The sequence below is a fragment of the Zea mays genome, chromosome 9, assembly GCF_902167145.1.
Source record: "Zea mays cultivar B73 chromosome 9, Zm-B73-REFERENCE-NAM-5.0, whole genome shotgun sequence".
Classification (NCBI taxonomy): Eukaryota; Viridiplantae; Streptophyta; class Magnoliopsida; order Poales; family Poaceae; genus Zea; species Zea mays.
In genome coordinates, this window is record NC_050104.1 from 123,703,689 (window position 1) to 123,721,266 (window position 17,578).

A 17,578-nucleotide genomic window follows, 5' to 3' on the forward strand; every position below is an offset into this window, starting at 1 on the left:
CTCGCACGCCTGAGGAAACTGCCACCACCGCTAAAACCTAATCTCTGGCGACCTGGGGGGTCTTTTTATAGCCGTCTGAGCCTAGTGCGGTTGAACCGGATGGCACCGTTGAGCCAAGGCTTCCTTTAGTTATTAGAAGCACATGGCTTCAAATATACACAATATATATATAGCACACTCAGCCCTCACTAGTACACAGAAGCTCTATAATGACGGTTGTAAACCTATTTTTACTGGCGTTTTTTAGAATCGCTAGTGGAATGCACTGGCGATCGGCATAATAAAACTGCTAGTGAAAAATATTTTCAGAAACATAAACCGGTTTTAAAAACAAAACAATATTTTCTTTAATGAGAGGCCTCGGACCACCAATGGTTGCTAGGAATTTTTCGCGCAAAATTCAAGCGTCACGCAGTTACTAGGAATCAAACCCCGACCTCAGCCTCGCGCATACCTCCTCTACTAGTCCACATATGACATGCTTTGTGTCTAGTTTGTAGTTTTGTTGTCCACATATTACAATCAATTGAATGTGAATTGCTTATTTAAGACAGTAAACTAATTCAAATAAAAAAGTTGCTAACTGCAAAATTGAATACCTTTTGAAGTTCTACAGCTTTCATTGTGGCACTTTTTTCGTCCGAGGTCGTTTGCAAAATTTGAATTTTAAATTTGACAAATTTAGATGCAATTTTTGAGAGCCGGAATGATTATAAATAAAAAAGTTATCAACTACAAAGTTTCATAACTTTTGGAGATCTACAACTTATTTTAGTGGTTTCATTATACGAGGTCGTTTAAAAACTCGAAAAATTAAGGATAAAAATGATTTCTAGTGACGGTTTTTTAAGGAACCACCACTAAAAATAGCACAGATTGATAACCGAATCTATATGTAAAAATACACCACACCGCCTTTTTCTACTAGTGCCTTAACATGTTTTTTTTGGTTTTGTTTTGTTTCGAACGTGTCCAACTCTCACTGTCTTCTATTCTATCTCGTAGATACAGTGGACCACTATACTTGGCCAAATACGCGTGGCCCATGCCTGGCACGGCATGGGGCACATTAACCAGACATGCATGCATAGCAGCGCTTCAGCACGATGCCCTGATCATGTCGTACCGCCCTGTCAGCCATGCGCCCCATGCCAACGTCTCAGCCTAGGCATGGTACTAGCGCTGGCCTCTTTGTCATGTCGTGCCGTCGTGCCAACAAGGCAGCGGACCTGCGCCGCCGGCCGGCATGATCAAAGTTGTGTAATACTACTGAATAAAACTTTGGAGATGCTCCTTTTTAACGAGGGTTTGGAGAGTAGGTTTAAAATATACTTTGAAGATGCTCTAAGCCCAACAAAAGCGCAGCTAGCAAGCATACACGTACAGGAGCCTTATTATAATATAAAAACGAGATATGTATTTAAACACGAACAAACATAACTTGTAGTGGTATAAGCCAAGCGAGCAGAGTTGGAATCCTCCACTGCGTTCAACAGAGTAGGCGAGGTACGGAGAAACTCACTTAAAATATAGTAGTAGAGATGTACAACTACTCCGCCCGGTAATACTTTTACTCACTGATAGTCATCCATAATGGCGACAACTGTCACAATTATTTTGAAAAGGAAAACGGTACTAAGAAAAAGGGGACTGAAGTACGGGTGATTCCCTTGTGCCGTGGTCGACGAGTCGAGCCGACACACCCGGCTCGCGCGGAGGTTAGCCGCCGCGAGTCCACGACGTGGGGAAAGCGGGCGGCATCCGAGGCTAGCAGGCTGCATGCCGGTAGCTGAGACTGAGAGTATGGGCACGCGTACTCGCCGGTGTAGAGGTAGAGGTCGCGCGACAGACACAACAGGGTCGCGTCGTTTTCAAAGACTGCCGGCCACCGATGGCGCGAGACGTGACCGGGCGGCAACGGTTGCCGGATCGACCTGGCCTCGGTCGCGTCGTCCTGGTCTCTGCGCTCCAGCTTAATTGCATGCACAGCACATGCCTGGCCTGGAATGCAAGCTGATCTGATCACCGTACCAACCCATTCTCATTCTGGGCGCAGGCAGGGCAGCAGTATGCTGTGCCGCCCGTGGCATGCATCGGCTGCGGATCCGCGGGCGCCGCCGAAACTCAGGCGCCGCCCGCCCAGCAACCGTATCCGATGCGCGGCGGCCTTCCATGACTCCACGTGCATGCAGCCCTTGATTACGGTCCGGACGAAAGCTAACGCGACTGCCGACCTGGAAGTTACCACATGCATGGTGGAACCGAAGAAATTTTAATTTACTGCTGCTGCTGCTTACTTACAGATCCCAAAACGATCGATGAACAGTGAGCGCATCTATATATATATATATATATATATATATATATATATATATATATATCTACTACTCTATATGTTAGCAGTGTAGGCGTCCACATTGCCATGTTCTGCCACCCGCAGCCGCCCCGCCCCGCAGCCGTGTGGACGCCTACCAGATCTCGGTCGCGATATTCCAGCGATTCTACGTCCCGCCGCCGCCATCATCGCCCCCAAACTCGCGCTCTGCTCCGCGGCCTCCACGCCCTTCCCCCGCCCGACTCTCCTCGCCCGACTCTCCTCTCTCCCGCAATCCCCGCGGCCTCGCCCCAGATCACCGTCCCGGCTCCCCAGAAATTCGCCTAGATCGCCGCCCCAGCTCTCGATCCTCGCCCACGCTCTCCATGGAAGGCGAATCCGTCCGCGACAGCCCGATCTCCATGCAAGGCACGTCCTCCGCCCCGGATTGCTGCCCCGGCTGGCTGGTTCCTTCCTTCCGGCTTCCCCCGTCAACCAAATCAACTCGTGAGGTCTCCTCCCCATCGCCACACCCACGCGCCGCGCACCGCACACCCGCTCGCCACGATCCCTAATCAATCGGACTGACCCTAGCCCGCCGCCGGCCACCCACGACCGCCCGCCTCGGCTCGTCTCAAATCGGGCGTCCCAGGGGAGCGAGGCCTCGATCGCAGCGGACCCCGATGCCCCGCATTCTGGCCCCTCCGGCGACGTCGGCGGCAGCGGAGGCATGATCCGGGGGGACTCGGCGGACCTGCCAGCCATGGACGCCGCCACACGCCCGGCCATTGTCATCGACAACGGCACAGGGCTCCCACACCTTGCAGGACGTGTACGACTCGCTGGACGTGCACGTCGTCCACTGCCTCTCCGTGCTGGTCGACGCTGACTAGGCGCCCGACGACTACTACATGGTGGCCTGCACGCTGTTCATCCACGACGCCAAGTCCGCCTCCACCCTCATCCGCTACGCCGGCTCCAGCGGAGCCTCGCCGACGCCCAACATGACCGAGCCGCCGGCCGGCTGGGCGACTGGGCCTGGTCCATCAACCAGGCCAGGTCGTTCCGATGGAACCTGACGGCCAGTGTCGCACGCCCCAACCTGCAGGGCTCCTACCACTATGACCAGATCAACATCACCCGCACCATCAAGGTCATGGTCTCCCGTGGCCACATCGACGGCAAGCTCCACTATGGCTTCAACGACATCTCCCACAGGGACACCGAGACCCCCCTCAAGTTCGCCGAGTACTTCAACGTCACTCACGGGGTGTTCAGCTACAACCAGATGGGCAACGTGCCCCCCGCCGTCAATGGGCCACTCCATGTCATCCCCAACGTCATCACAGCCGAGTTGCATCTATTTGATCAATTCTAGGCGCTGAGGTTACTATCGGAAGATCATATAATACCCAAGTAATCGAAGTAGAAGAAGCTTTGGAGAATCATGCAAAGAGTGGTGGCCTTCTTAAGCAATATGATATAGGGTTTCAAATCTCTGTTCTTGTTGCGCTGACAACTACTTTGATGCTCTTCTGCAGCCATATCCATCAGGTATATCTCTAGCTGCCCATGTATAATTTCCCCCAAAGTAGTCCAGTGTAGTATTTTTATTGAAAGAATATTCCAGCGTAGTATATTACTCTATGTTCTTCTGAGAAAAGATATTATAAGCAGATACACCCTTTTATTCTGTAGATTGATGGAGACCTTGCGGTTAGAAAGATGACCCCACTGGTATTTCTTTTACCTTAAACCCAGTTCAAACTTCCTTTACCAATTTTGGCTTCGCACCCATAACTTTTTTTATAACATAGATTTTATGTACCTGAATCTGCAACCTGGTAAGAATTGGCATAAAAAGAGTCGCGCAGATTGTGTCAATTGGGATTCTCATGCTTTACATTCCCTTGACTGTATTTGGCACATGCGGATCTCTCCCATCACCTTGCATTATTGTGGGCTACTTTCAACCAACCATAATGCTCCATGTAAGAAAAAAATAGTGTTCTTGATCTGCAGTTCATCAATCCAAAATATACATGCTAAAATCATTCATGTAAAGTTTCAGTTATTGAACGTGCCTCTTCTGTTTATAATGACTGTTGAGTGATTTTAGGATAGCAATTTAGTATAGCATGTCATTAAGTAAAGGAACAAACATCAATGTTTTTTTGTTTATTTTTGGCGCAAAGGAACAGACTGTCTGAATACTCAGTTGTGACGAATGCTATCTATTCTGCCTCTTCTGTTTATAATGACTGTTGATTGATTTTAGGATAGCAATTTAGTATAGCATGTCATTAAGTAAAGGAACAAACATCAATGTTTTTTTGTTTATTTTTGGCGCAAAGGAATAGACTGTTCGAATACTCAGTTGTTTATAATGACTGTTGATTGATTTTAGGATAGCAATTTAGTATAGCATGTCATTAAGTAAAGGAACAAACATCAATGTTTTTTTGTTTATTTTTGGCGCAAAGGAACAGACTGTCCGAATACTCAGTTGTGACGAATGTTATCTATTCTGTTTTTATTTTTCTTACATCTCAGCTTTGATCATTATTTGAAGTGATGCATTGTTGTTTTTTGGTTCCTACATAAATAGAAAGGGTCGATGGGTTATTGGATTATGAGTGATGATAACAAAATATTCTATTTTTAATGAACAAGAGACATGCTTTCAATTAGCGTCAAGAGGAGGATCCCTGTAACTTGATTTGTTCTGGTGTGGCCACTGGTGCTTAGGATTATGGACCAACTAATAGGACTTATCAAAGAAATATTGGTCCTACACATTTTGTACACAAACTATTTTGCTCATACAACTGGTTACATATCATAAATATTCATGCAACTCGAGTAATCTGCAATGGTGTGCAATTGGTGAAACACAATGGTATTTTCCACCTTGTGCTCCATCTTCTTAGGGCAGTTGAAGTCTGTAACATATCAAAGCATAGATTTTTTTAGTCTGCTTCTTCATGCTTGGAGTAACTCATTTTTATCTATAGGTGTGGTTGGTGCAAGGTGATTCTTCACTGCGACGGCAACGCCAACAGCGAACTGGGAGGTGTTGTGGCTCTGCACAACCCTTGGTTAGCCTTACTCAACCTTTGCATCCCCTCTTGCTTGCTTTCTCTAACTGCAGGGATTTGTTTTTTCTGTGCTTTTACATACATAGCATATTCCCGATTGAGCTGTTACAAATGTGATCTAGGCTCATTTGCTCATTACTTTTTTATTTTGCTTTATCTGTTAATGAAATAAAAAGGTACCCTCTCCTTCACCGGTCCATACCATTTAGATTTCATCATACAAGACCAACTGAAAGATTCTGTCACTGTTTCTTGGTCATATTATCGTGCATGTTCGGGTGTTCTGTCAGTCTCAAACAGTGGTGATAATGTCTATCTTACAGATTACAGATTGGATCACACAGTCCTGGTTGATTTCCTCACTTAAGGTGCGTGAACTCTGTAATCCTTGGTTTTTTCCGACCATGAATCAACTGAATTGTTATTTTTTTTATCATGTATTGTTATGTACAGAGTTCATGCCCATACCATTTAGGTTATTCTTAGCCTGCCCATACCATTTTGATTTCATTTTTTCGACCATGTTTCTGTTGAATTTTCCTAACAAACTATGGTGTTAATGTCATGGATGCTTGTGTGTATTGGGTGTTTGTATTGGGGTATAAAGTTTATATGCATTCTTCCAGTATATATCGGTTGATGCTAATTTTTAGATAAAATGATAGTGGAGAGGCATTAGACATTCTCTCTGTAGATTCAAAGGCCTTATGGCCCCAGACTCTACAAAGTCAACCAAAGATTAAGACATTATTAAAAAAACAGGTTCTTTCATCCAATACTCATACTTATAAGGTTTAAACTTTAAAGTAACCTGACATGCAGCTATTTGTGGATGTAACAAACAAGCTGGCCAAAACAAGTCTGAAGTGTGAGACCAGGAAAAATCATTAAGCGATCACTAACTGTATCTTCTGGTAAATGTGAAACATAGTAAGATCAGCATAACCCAAACATAAACACGTTCACACATGAAAGTCTCGGTCATCAACTTTTTAGTAGTGCAAGTAGCAATACGATTGGAGATGGCAGCAACAAATTGAATAGTATGTTACATTTTCTTGCACAAGTAACCAGCTGACCATGAACAGTACAGTGTTAACTTCACGTAATTGATTATAAAACGAAGAAATTGAAGATTTGGAAAACTGTAGAAGCATAGCACCAGATAATCAGTTCTCTGCAATGGGAAAGGTTGATCCAATTTTGTTATTCCCTAATCGGTAGCACTTGACGTTCACACTGTATGGGCCAATATCGACGCGGTTATCTTCCCCTCCAACAAAAAAGCACAACGTGTAGAGTGCAACCTCGAACTTAGGACTGACGCCAATCAACGTGTTGGATACTGATTTCAGCACGCCATGCCACTCAAACTGAACAATCAGCAGCTGTATCTCTGAATCAGGCTGCCAAGACCAGGGTAGAACATTTTAGCTAACATTTTTCATATGCACAGCAGCGTTGCATCAATTCTTAGCTACATAGTAATATAATCACCGATTCACCACGGCGCCTTGGAAATATATAACCTTGGTAATCCACATTTCCCTTGGCTTCTTCCAAGTAAAACTGCAAATTAGTCATGGAATACCTGTTAGTGTTCAAATGAGGAAATTAGATTTCATTAACAACACGAGAACTTGCCTGAATCCAGTTATGGAAGCCTGATACCTCACTTTCCCCTTGTCCCGGTCCTTTGATCTCACCAACAAACACATGCTCAAAGGCAGTAGAGCAGCTAGAGTTGCCACCTCTTCCATACAAATCAAACCATAGGGATGTCAGCATTTTCTTGAAGTCCTCATAGTCCTGAGGCACAACCCCCTTCTGCACTAAGTACCGGTGCAAGTACTTAATTGGCGATGTTCTGGCGATCTCTTCAACAAAAGCTATTTCTTCGTGCTTATCCTGGTGGGGGTTATAGTTATCCAGAAGTGCGCAAAAACGTGAGTAGGTGGGTTTTCTTAGCACATCGTCGCCTAGCCAGCTGAACAAGCTTTCGGATGCCATATCACCCTTCTGATAAACTTTCTTCCCCTCGCCACAGTCGATTATGTAGTCCTTACCAGGAACGATACGGTTCATATCGAGCTCCCAAAGTCGGCTACACGCTTTCGATAAGCTATCCAGCTCCTCCCTGGTGGGCTCGAAATTGAGTCCTTGGTGGATATGACCGACATCCTCAGAGTACTTTTGTTCTGATGGTGGCTTTCTGTATCCATTCCATGCTTCAGACTGCATTATGCAATATCGTGAATTCAGAGTTTAGATAGTACAAGAAAGCTTTAGAACACGCAATTATCACCATTCAACTAGAGTGTCAATTGATTTATGTGGACGTAAAAGTAACAGTCTTACAAGAAACAAATGGGGTGCAACCGTGTATCTACACCTGGTTTGGTCAGATCTGTCACCAGCAAGGCAGCAATAAAGCTCAAACTGGTGTGGTCTAACAGAACGACACAACTTCAGACTATTGATACAGTTAAAATAAAACTTCAGAGCAATTATCTTGACTTGGTTCATATTCTGGTTTCCTCATTCAAAGATGAGCAAAGAGGGAAGAGTCGACAAGTGGCATCTTTAACACTAACAGATCACATTCTGCAACGGTCTCAAGGAGTGAATATCCCACAGACCAAACAAGAAGGAGTGAGATAACGATGGCCCACTCTATTACTCAAACCAAACAGGCCATTACAACATGCTTCTAAAAAATACTTGTCTTTTTCATATTCTTATTTAGAAATTAGATCATGCTGCTTTTGCATCATAAGAAAAAAATAGCCATGATTATTGGCCCCTGAAAACAACGAACCATAAGCAGGGTTGAGTCAGTACCACCTGTCTCACTGGCCTAGAATGTTCGAGGTGATCAGGATGCTAGAAGGAGACAGGCTCACAGAGAGATGGGAGGTGTCGCAGAACGTGGACACGCCAGAGTTCGTCTCATCGGAGCTCCTACTTCAAAAGTACATGGATTTTGCAGCGGACGAATGCTCGCTTGGTGTAGAAGCCATGGAGCTCTCTGGACTAAGGTGACCATCTGATCGATCGGATCGGCCATCGCACAGGTCGCATAGGTGTCTTGCCATATCAAGCCTATATTATTGTTGTATTACATTGGACACATAGGGAAGGGAAAAAATCCGGTGAATTGTAGGGTGTGATCTGTCTGCCTATACTTGTGGTGGCATTCATTTATGCAAATGATTTTGATATATTGATGTCGAGAATATATATGTTGTTTATTTCTATGTAATCGTTGCACACTATAATTTTATCAAACAACTTTTGTATTGTTGCAAGGGGCGACAAAAATTCAGTGGATTGTAGTGTGTGATTTGTCTATCTATAACTGTGGTGGTATTCAGTTGTGCAAATGATTTGTGGTATATTGATGCCAAGGATATATATGTTTGTTTTTATGTAATTGTGCGTACGTGGCAACGCACGGGCACATACCTAGTATATATATATATATATCACTACTACAGCATACCTCTGTACAGGCGGTTTGGTTCGCCTCTACATAGGCGGTTCCAGGAACCGCTTGTGGTGCACCGCCTGTGATATAAAACAACATCACAGGCGGTCAATCAAAAACCGCCTGTGAAAAACACAGATTACAGGCGGTCCAGTTCAAAGGAACCACCTGTGATAGACACACATCACAGGCGGTTTCTTATCCTAGCCGCTTGTGTAGCCACACATCACAGGCGGTTTTTTATATAAGTCCGACTGCATACAATATAAATCACAGACGGTTTTCATTATACAGATTCATATATACAGAATTTTCAAACATAGAATATACACAGATTTCATACACAGATTATACACAGATTCACACAGATTGCATACACAGATTTCATACACATATTACAAGTTCCATAACAGGTATAATACACAGATTCATCCACATATCAAGTTCCATCGTCATACACAGATTTATACACATATCAAGTTCCATATACAACTAAACATCTCAAAGTTCCATAGACAACTAAACATCTAAAGTTCCTAACTAAAGACCTAAACACTGTGTGATATTGTGTACAAACTTAGTTCTGGGAATTTTTGCAAATTTCCATTTGTATTGTAGAATAGCCCTTGTTGATGAAGAACTTCACGGCGCATAAAGTAAAGCAAGTCTCTTACAACCTTAGCAACGCCGACGGAAACCATATCTCTTTCTAACCATTCAGCATTGATCTTGGATTTAGGAACCTGCAATGAAAGCAAAAAGCAAGCGGTGCTAAGAGTAATGTGATGAGCAACAATATAACATAAAAATTGCAACATAGACAATGATAGCGAACTTACATCCTCACGATTGACCATGTAATTGAAGGTGACACGACACCATTCGCATACATAATAACCGCACGGGACAGTACCCGGAGGTTGTTTGTCACCATATGGAAATAATGATATTGACAAATTAGGCTTGTCCTCTGGATGTTCGCCGCCAAGATCTTTCCAATAAAAACGGTATGCACTGCATATAAGAATAGCATTGTGAGATTAAGAATACATTTGTTAAGTTGTAATAAGTACAAGTGTGCAATAATAATCATACTTCTCTAAAATCTTCAAGAAGTCATTATACGTAGCCTTTTCCATTCTCAGTGAGTCGAAGACCACGACTTTACCATCCTTTGGCCAGATCATGATACAAATGTAGTGGTCACTATATAGACATAGACGAAAACACATGTTAAGATCACGATTGCCATAATTTATAGTTCAAAATTAAACCATGTCGATAACTTACTTAAAGTGGTGCGGAGCTATTATTAAGTCCTTGCCATGTTGTACATGATTATACATGGCTCGTCCAATGTATGCCGCCATTACCTTCATTTTCTTTCTCTGATTCTATTTGACGGCTTTCTCAAATTCAGCATCGTCCAAGTCTTTGTATTCTTCTCCATGCCTCCGAGCAACTACTTTGTAGCGAGCTTGGGATATCATCAACGGGTCAAGAAACCCTGTCTTAAGTTGTTTATTCTTATCATCCATGTATTGCATCCTACGTGTAATAGTGTTAATCGTTAGACTCTCGTTTATGTGTGCGTGTACAAAACTAACAAATATGAAAGTTTAGAGGTACTTACAAGCAAAAGAGGGTTAAGTAGTTGGTTTCCATCCTTTGTCGGTGGTACAACGACCAGATATCGTCAAAGAATAAATGCCGCACAGGATCTATATGATCATTGCTCCAAAATGCATCTTCTGGCACAACAAATGTGAAGTCCTCGAGTTTGTATTTGTTGCTAGCCACCATGTACCACTCATGCATTCTAATCTCCGGAATCAACAACTTAAAAAGTTGCACCGTCGTCAAGAACGGCCTCCCATTCACAAATTTTGGAGGAACATCCTCCTTCTTGTATACCGAGATATTGGTTTTAAGACGTAATGATTCTCGAGTATGAATCATTCCATCTTCTTCCCATACTTCGAAATTGTCTATTTGGGACCATGTGCCTACTCCATGAGATGCTGATTCCGCTTTTGATTGATTTGTCATAACTCTCTGCAATTTATGCAGGTAGCGTGCCACTGATTCTGACGGTTTCTTGACATCGTCAGTGGTGATTCGCTTATGAATTTTCTTTGAAATAGTTGGCCCTTCAACATTGGTGCCAACCTTTGGTTCCTTTTTTATGTTGACGTCGACATTCTGAGGAACAATTTTGTCTACGTCCCCCTCGTCGAGTTCCTTCGCAAGAGGCGATATGATTGTTTCAACGATTTTTTGGAGGTCGGTGTCATATTTTCCTGCACCATGGGGTGTGGAATGATCGAACTATCTTTTTGTTGCATTGGTGTTGAATTCGGCTCATCACCCAACTTGATGTCGCGTCGATGCCAAAGGACCAACTCGTTCATTGCCTCCTGCAAAGTTATGATCCCCTCAACTGGAAAATCTATCTCACAATCTTCACAACCACTGTCTGTGATTTCTAGAACTTGGACCACATCATAGTGTGGCGGGACAGGATTATCCTTGTAGTTAACAAGTCTTGGTTTTACCAAACCAGTAGCAGCTTGCTTTGTTTTTGTCCTAGATCGATTGATTGGAATATGAAGAAAGCAAGGCTTGTCCTCAACAATATCGTCTACAGGGTACTTGGTCAAGTCTTGCACAGATCCTACGCTGCTAGGGACTATAGGTGGACTCATGTGGCTTGGCTTGAGTTCAAATGATATGCATTCTGTTTTCTTCATTTTGTTCATCACGCCATTAATAGCCTTTTCTACCCTTTCATCAATAGTCTCTTCAAGGGTCCTTTTCGACTTCTCGTGTTTCCTATATGACGACGCATACTCTGGAAACGCCTCTCTCCAGGAAATCTTAGAAGAGATTCCCCGAGCCCGTCCAGTGTGTTCAGGATTGCCTAGTGCTGCAGTTAGTATGTCATTATCCCTCCGAGGCATAAATTCTCCTTTTTTTTTTCTCTTATCTGCATATTCTTGATTTTTTGTCGAAACTTCGCCTACCAATTCTGGATGCAAAAGTTTGCCTTCCTCACTCAAACCTGCCCGACCTAAGATCCAACGAATAGCTCGCTCATCGATATCTTTTAATATTGGGTCCAAAGTGTCGTTAGCTATAGCTTCCTCGATTATCCTGTTCCACTTCACAACTTTATGGTGATATCCGGTTGACCCCAGGCGATGGGGGTGTTTGTTCATCTTTGCTCTCTGAGAATTAGTTTCGCCCATTTCTTTGGCCTTCAGTTCGGTCTTCTGACGAACAAATTCCTCCCACTGAGCTTGAGTGATTTTCCCCATTTTCTTGGGCGGAGGAACCTTATTCTTCTTAACAAATTCCCTATTCATCTCGGCCTTCCACCCACGAAACATCTTGACCATAGCAGAGAGCATCGACTTCCTTACTGCATCCTCTGTGCCTTTTGGGAACTTGAATGACTCAGACAACTTAGCCCATAGCTTATTGCGGGTGTCTTCATCTAAATCCTTCCATTTTTGAAGTGTGATTGGCACTATATCTCTAACAGTAGACCCGCAGGAATTTCGAAACTTTGTAACCATGTCAAGTGGTTCTTCAGGAAACCCCTCTGCATTTAGTTTTGTTACGTACATAACTGCACCTTCTTTCATCTGATTCGGACCTCGTCGCCCTCGTTTCCGCTTATGTGAAACGGATGATTCAGGCATCAGAGCATCCTCCGTGTTTCGTTCCAAACATGCATCCTCTTTCTTCTCTTCATTTGAAATCTATATAGTGAAACAATTAATGGCCTTTCATATATGAACATTATTTTAGAATATAGTCGGCATATTTCTATTTACCTCTTCTTCGTTGGGAATATAGTCGGCATCAAGCTCATCTGATGTTTTTTTCTTCCTTGGAGGTATAGGAGTACAAGGATTGTCGTCACTAGAACTATCCTCCCCGCTCCCTTCACCGGAGCTGCTCGTTGTCTGCCATTCAAGTTTGGTCGCGTCTTCATCAACTTTGTTAGACGCACCGGTGCAGACCACATCCATACTAGGCTGCTCGTTGTCTGCCATTCAAGCTGGTTCCATCGATAAAGGGATATATTGTTAGTCTGATATACTTGTTCCATCAATAAGGGAACTTGGAGAAAAGGTGATTCAAAAGAAATCGAGCCCAAACCCGCCTTCGGGGCAGGATCGGGTCGGGAAGCAAGCTCGCAGATAGAAGTGCACTTTCCAATGCAGTTAGACAGAGAAGGCATGGCTGTGATGTTATAATGCTGAAGGACCTCAAGAAGAGATTATGCCCTGTAGTCTACCACCTCCCGTTATTTGTGGGCTTCACCGAGGGCGGGAAACATTTGGTGACATCAAACGACCTTCGGGCTGGGGAAGTCTGCGAGCTTGTTAAGGGGCCAGACGATGGTGAGCCGGTGTACTCTGTCCGGATGTGTGGTCACAAAATTTAAAGCCGCCCCGGCTTCATCTGTGTTCTCTTCTCTTATGTCGGCTACTAAGATCACTTAGCACCCCACCTAAGAGAAGAGAAGCACACACATGCAGCCGGGGCGGCTTTAAATTTTGTGACCACACATCCGGACATAGTACACCGGCTCACCATCGTCTGGCCCCTTAACAAGCTCGCAGACGTCTTCAGCCCGAAGGTCGTTTGCTATCACCAAATGTTTCCAGCCATCGGTGAAGCCCACAAATAACGGGAGGTGGTAGACTACAGGGCTTAATCTCTTCTTGGGGTCCTTCAGCATTATAACATCACAGCCATGCCTTCTCTGTCTAACTGCATTGGAAAGTGCACTTCTATCTGCGAGCTTGCTTCCCGACCCGATTCAGGCATTTCGCCGATGCCATTCTCCATATAAGTCCCAAACAGAGAATAGGGATGAGGTAGTCAAGATTGTAGGCGCTAGTGCTCAACTACTAGCATCTATAGATATGGACACAAGTCCAAATTTGGTGCTACTCGGCACCATCGATATCACTAGAAAAAAATACATCAAAGAGATCCACTTCCCAATAGTACTCGAAGATAGTTCATTGACTTGACACTCTCTAAGAGGTTCATACAAAATACATTATCTCTAAGAGTGAAACCTACGATACTCATATCGTGTTGTTTAGGACTAAACATCAACAACCCCTTGACTGGTCGCTATCATACTCAATTCCAAAATATTTTTCCAATATGTCGGCTTGAGTAAGGAGATCTGGGCTTGGGAGTTCCTCCAAATCTTCTGCAGCTTCATCATCTTCAGCATATTGCAGGGCTTCATCTTGAATAATTTTAGCCCTCTTGGAGTCAGCATACTTTTTGATGGACAGAGCACACTTCTCAAGCATGTCGCATACATCTCCAATTTGAAACAAAGTGGTCTTAAGTGTGTACACTGATTCCGGTTCACTAGTATCCACAACCCCATCAGTCACTAGACTGCGAATGATGTCAACATGTGTCTCGATGACTCGAACTGAGCTCTCAACCATGTCAAGTGGCTCTTTTTCCATCTCTAAAACTGAAAATGGCCAAGTCTCACAATCAAAATTGAGATCGCAACAAAGGCAGGGATCAGAGGGAAAACAAGGATGTGGCTTATAGGGCAAAAAGAGGGGTCCAAATAACATTGTCATGGCTATGAACAAGTCAAAGATGGGAGATAAGAACAAGTCTTATAACATAGGGTTGGGAAGCAAAGATAGGTAGTCAAAAAACTAAGAAGGGAGATAAGAACAAGTCTTATAACATAGGGAGATAATAACATTGTCATGGCTATGTACTTCCATGATGTATGTGGCCATAAGCACATTTGCCCTAATGATTATCAAACAAAGATAGGTAGTCAAAAAACACTAAAAATAGACTTGTTGCCCCAATCACTATGGAGATTTTCTTATAACTGAATATGTAAGTGAAAAAACATTTAATCAGAAGGGATAAAAATAGATCCCAATCGATGGAGGGACACAAAATTCTTCATTCGAAGGATACTAACACCTTAATGGTATACAAACATTTAATCAGAAGGGATAAAAGAAATAAAAAAATTGATACATGAGAAGTAATTGACAACCAAGCAATAAGCATATGATTCAGGGATAGCCAAACAAGTAATTGACAACCAAGCAATAAGCAATAAGCATATTGACAACCAAACAAAATAAGTAAGTGAAAACAACAACAGTAATTAATCTAAGAACTGATACTCAGGGATAGCCATTGATTAACACCTTGATGTGTTTGAACCATTGATTAACCTAAGCATTTGATTAACCTAACCATTTGATTAACCTAAGCTATGATTCAAACACATATATATCCAGCTGTGTATTCAAACACATATATGATTCAAACACAAGTAATCTGCCATCAATTAACATATATGATTCAAACACATATATGATTCAAACACATATAGGAAATTCGAGCCATGAACTTAGAAGAAATGAACCTGAACTTTGACCTTACTACGAGAGGAAGAAGAAAGAGCTTGGGGACGGCGGCGCTTCGGGCTCGGGGACCGTGACGGCAGCCCTTGGGCTCGGGGACGAGGACGGCGGGGCTCGAGCTCGGGCTCGGGGACGGTGGGCGCTCGGGCTCGGTGAAGGGGACGACGGCGCTCGGGCTCGGTCTCAGGACGAGGACGGCGGGGCTCGAGCTCGGTGAAGGGGACGGCGGCGCTCGGGCTCGGTGAAGGGGACGGTGTTGCTCGGGCGCTCGGGGACGGCGGCGCTCGGGCTCGGGGATGGGGACGGCGGCGCTCGGGCTCGGGGACGGGGACGGCGGCGCTCGAGCTCGGGGACGGGGACGACGGCGCTCGGGTTCATGCTCGGGGACGGGGACACGGCGGCAGCCTAGCGGCGCTCGGGTTCGTGCTCGGGCGGGAAGAGTTAGGGTTCCTGCCGACCAACGAGCCTTTTATATTGTAAAGAATCCCAGGCGGATATTTAGCAAAACCGCCTGTGATAGACAACATCACAGGCGGTTGTTAATTCCGACCGCCTGTGATAAATTAACTTCACAGGCGGTTGACGTAAAAAACCGTCTGTGATGTTATCTATCACAAGCGGTTTTGCTAAATATCTGCCTGTGATGTGTGTACACTATAAAAGGGCTAGCCCCCGACGGGTTCCAGAACCCTAACTCGCAGAACCCTAATTCACAGCACTAGCGGCGGCGGGTTTTTTTTGAGATCTACAGGGAGAAGGTTTTGTTTTTGAGTTTATTGATTGATTTCAATAGTTTATGCATATATATGATCTCTATTTGTTTTCTTTCTCATTTTGATGCGATTTTTTGCCTTAATTTTGTAATATAGAACGGATTTGAAGAAAAGCTTTGGAATTCAAGATTTGGACTTATAATAGTTGATCTAGTTTAAAGATTCTTTAAAAACACAATTGTCTCACCTCAAGGTATCTATTGTTGCAATGTTTGTTTTATTTTCATACATATCATCTCGTTTCATGTTTTATGGATGAATTCAATTAATTAATGATTTTATTGATGTTAATCAATATAAGGATAGGTAATGGACCGAGGTTGGATGTACAATGTGCCAAGACCACATCCGTTGTATATTCGAAATTTGAGAAGCTTTATTGAAGCGGCCAAAAAGCACACGAATTTGCGAAAGAGCAAGGAGATATTATGTCCGTACATCGACTGTGATAATAAGATAGCTTGGAGAGATACAGGAGTAATCCAATCACATCTGCTAAAAAGAGGGTTTAAAAACAATTACACGATATGGTCAGAACATGGTGAGTTGGATCCGTGTGAAGTGCCTGGTAATGACGAGAGAGTTGTCGGAATTTTAGATCTTAAAGTTGATGGTAAAGTGGATAATGTGGATGCTAATCAAGATTTTGAAGAATTTGATTGCGAAGAGATGTTGCGCCATATGGAACCAGAAATGTTGAGTTCTGTGGGATCGCAGAAAGGGCTATCTAAAATGGAGGGACTGGAAAGTGCTTCAAAAGAACCTTTATATGATGAATCAAAGGGTTGTGACAAAGAGTTTACTACACTGCGTACAGTTCTAGAACTTCTGAAGTTGAAGGCTAGCGCCGGATGGTCAGATACTAGCTTCACAGATGTTTTGAATTTTCTGTCCCAATTACTACCAAAACCCAACAAACTACCAACAAGCACTTATAAAGCGAAGAAGCTTATATCTCCCATAGCTCTGGGTGTGCAAAAAATTCATGCATGTACGAACCATTGTATTCTGTATCGTGGCGATTTTGAGAACGCATCAAGATGCCCAGTTTGCAATGTCAGTCGATACAAGAAGAGCTACAATCAAGACTGTGTAAAAAATTACCGAAGAAAAATAAAAACAAGAAATCCACTATTGGACCTGAAAGTGACGATGACACTTTTGATGACATGGATGGGAAAAAGAAGTCAAAGAACCCAGCTTTGGTGATGTGGTATCTTCCAGTAATTGATCGCTTAAAACGTTTGTTCTCAAATCCTAGGGAGGCTGAGCTTATGCGTTGGCATGCTGGAAATCGCAAGCAGAATAAAAAACAGATTCGACACCCTGCTGATGCATCACAATGGAAAAATTTCGATCTTATGTATCCTGAGTTTGCCAAAGAAACCAGAAATGTAAGATTTGCTTTGGGTACAGATGGAATGAATCCATTTGGTGAAAAAAGAAGTGTACATAGC

General features: G+C 43.5%; 1 protein-coding gene across 1 annotated transcript; it reads right to left on the minus strand.

Annotated features, from left to right (window-relative positions):
* Positions 1 to 6,173: 6,173 nt before the first annotated feature.
* LOC103638974 (poly(U)-specific endoribonuclease-B) lies at positions 6,174 to 7,653 on the minus strand. Its single transcript, XM_008661758.4, has 3 exons — positions 7,057 to 7,653; positions 6,910 to 6,981; positions 6,174 to 6,818 (listed from the first exon to the last, which is right to left on the minus strand). The coding sequence occupies exons 1-3, from the start codon at positions 7,651 to 7,653 to the stop codon at positions 6,582 to 6,584; spliced, it is 906 nt and encodes a 301-aa protein (XP_008659980.1). The 3' UTR covers positions 6,174 to 6,581.
* Between the last annotated feature and the right edge of the window lie 9,925 nt (positions 7,654 to 17,578).

What these genes read in the sequence shown, in the direction of transcription:
- LOC103638974 (XM_008661758.4), bottom strand. Translation starts at nt 7,653, where the DNA reads ATGCAGTCTGAAGCATGGAATGGATACAGAAAGCCACCATCAGAACAA. An exon ending in GCTTCCATAACTGGATTCAG is followed by an intron (nt 6,982 to 7,056) that starts GCAAGTTCTCGT and finishes ACTAATTTGCAG; the next exon opens with TTTTACTTGGAAGAAGCCAA. An exon ending in CAAGGCGCCGTGGTGAATCG is followed by an intron (nt 6,819 to 6,909) that starts GTGATTATATTA and finishes TGGTCTTGGCAG; the next exon opens with CCTGATTCAGAGATACAGCT.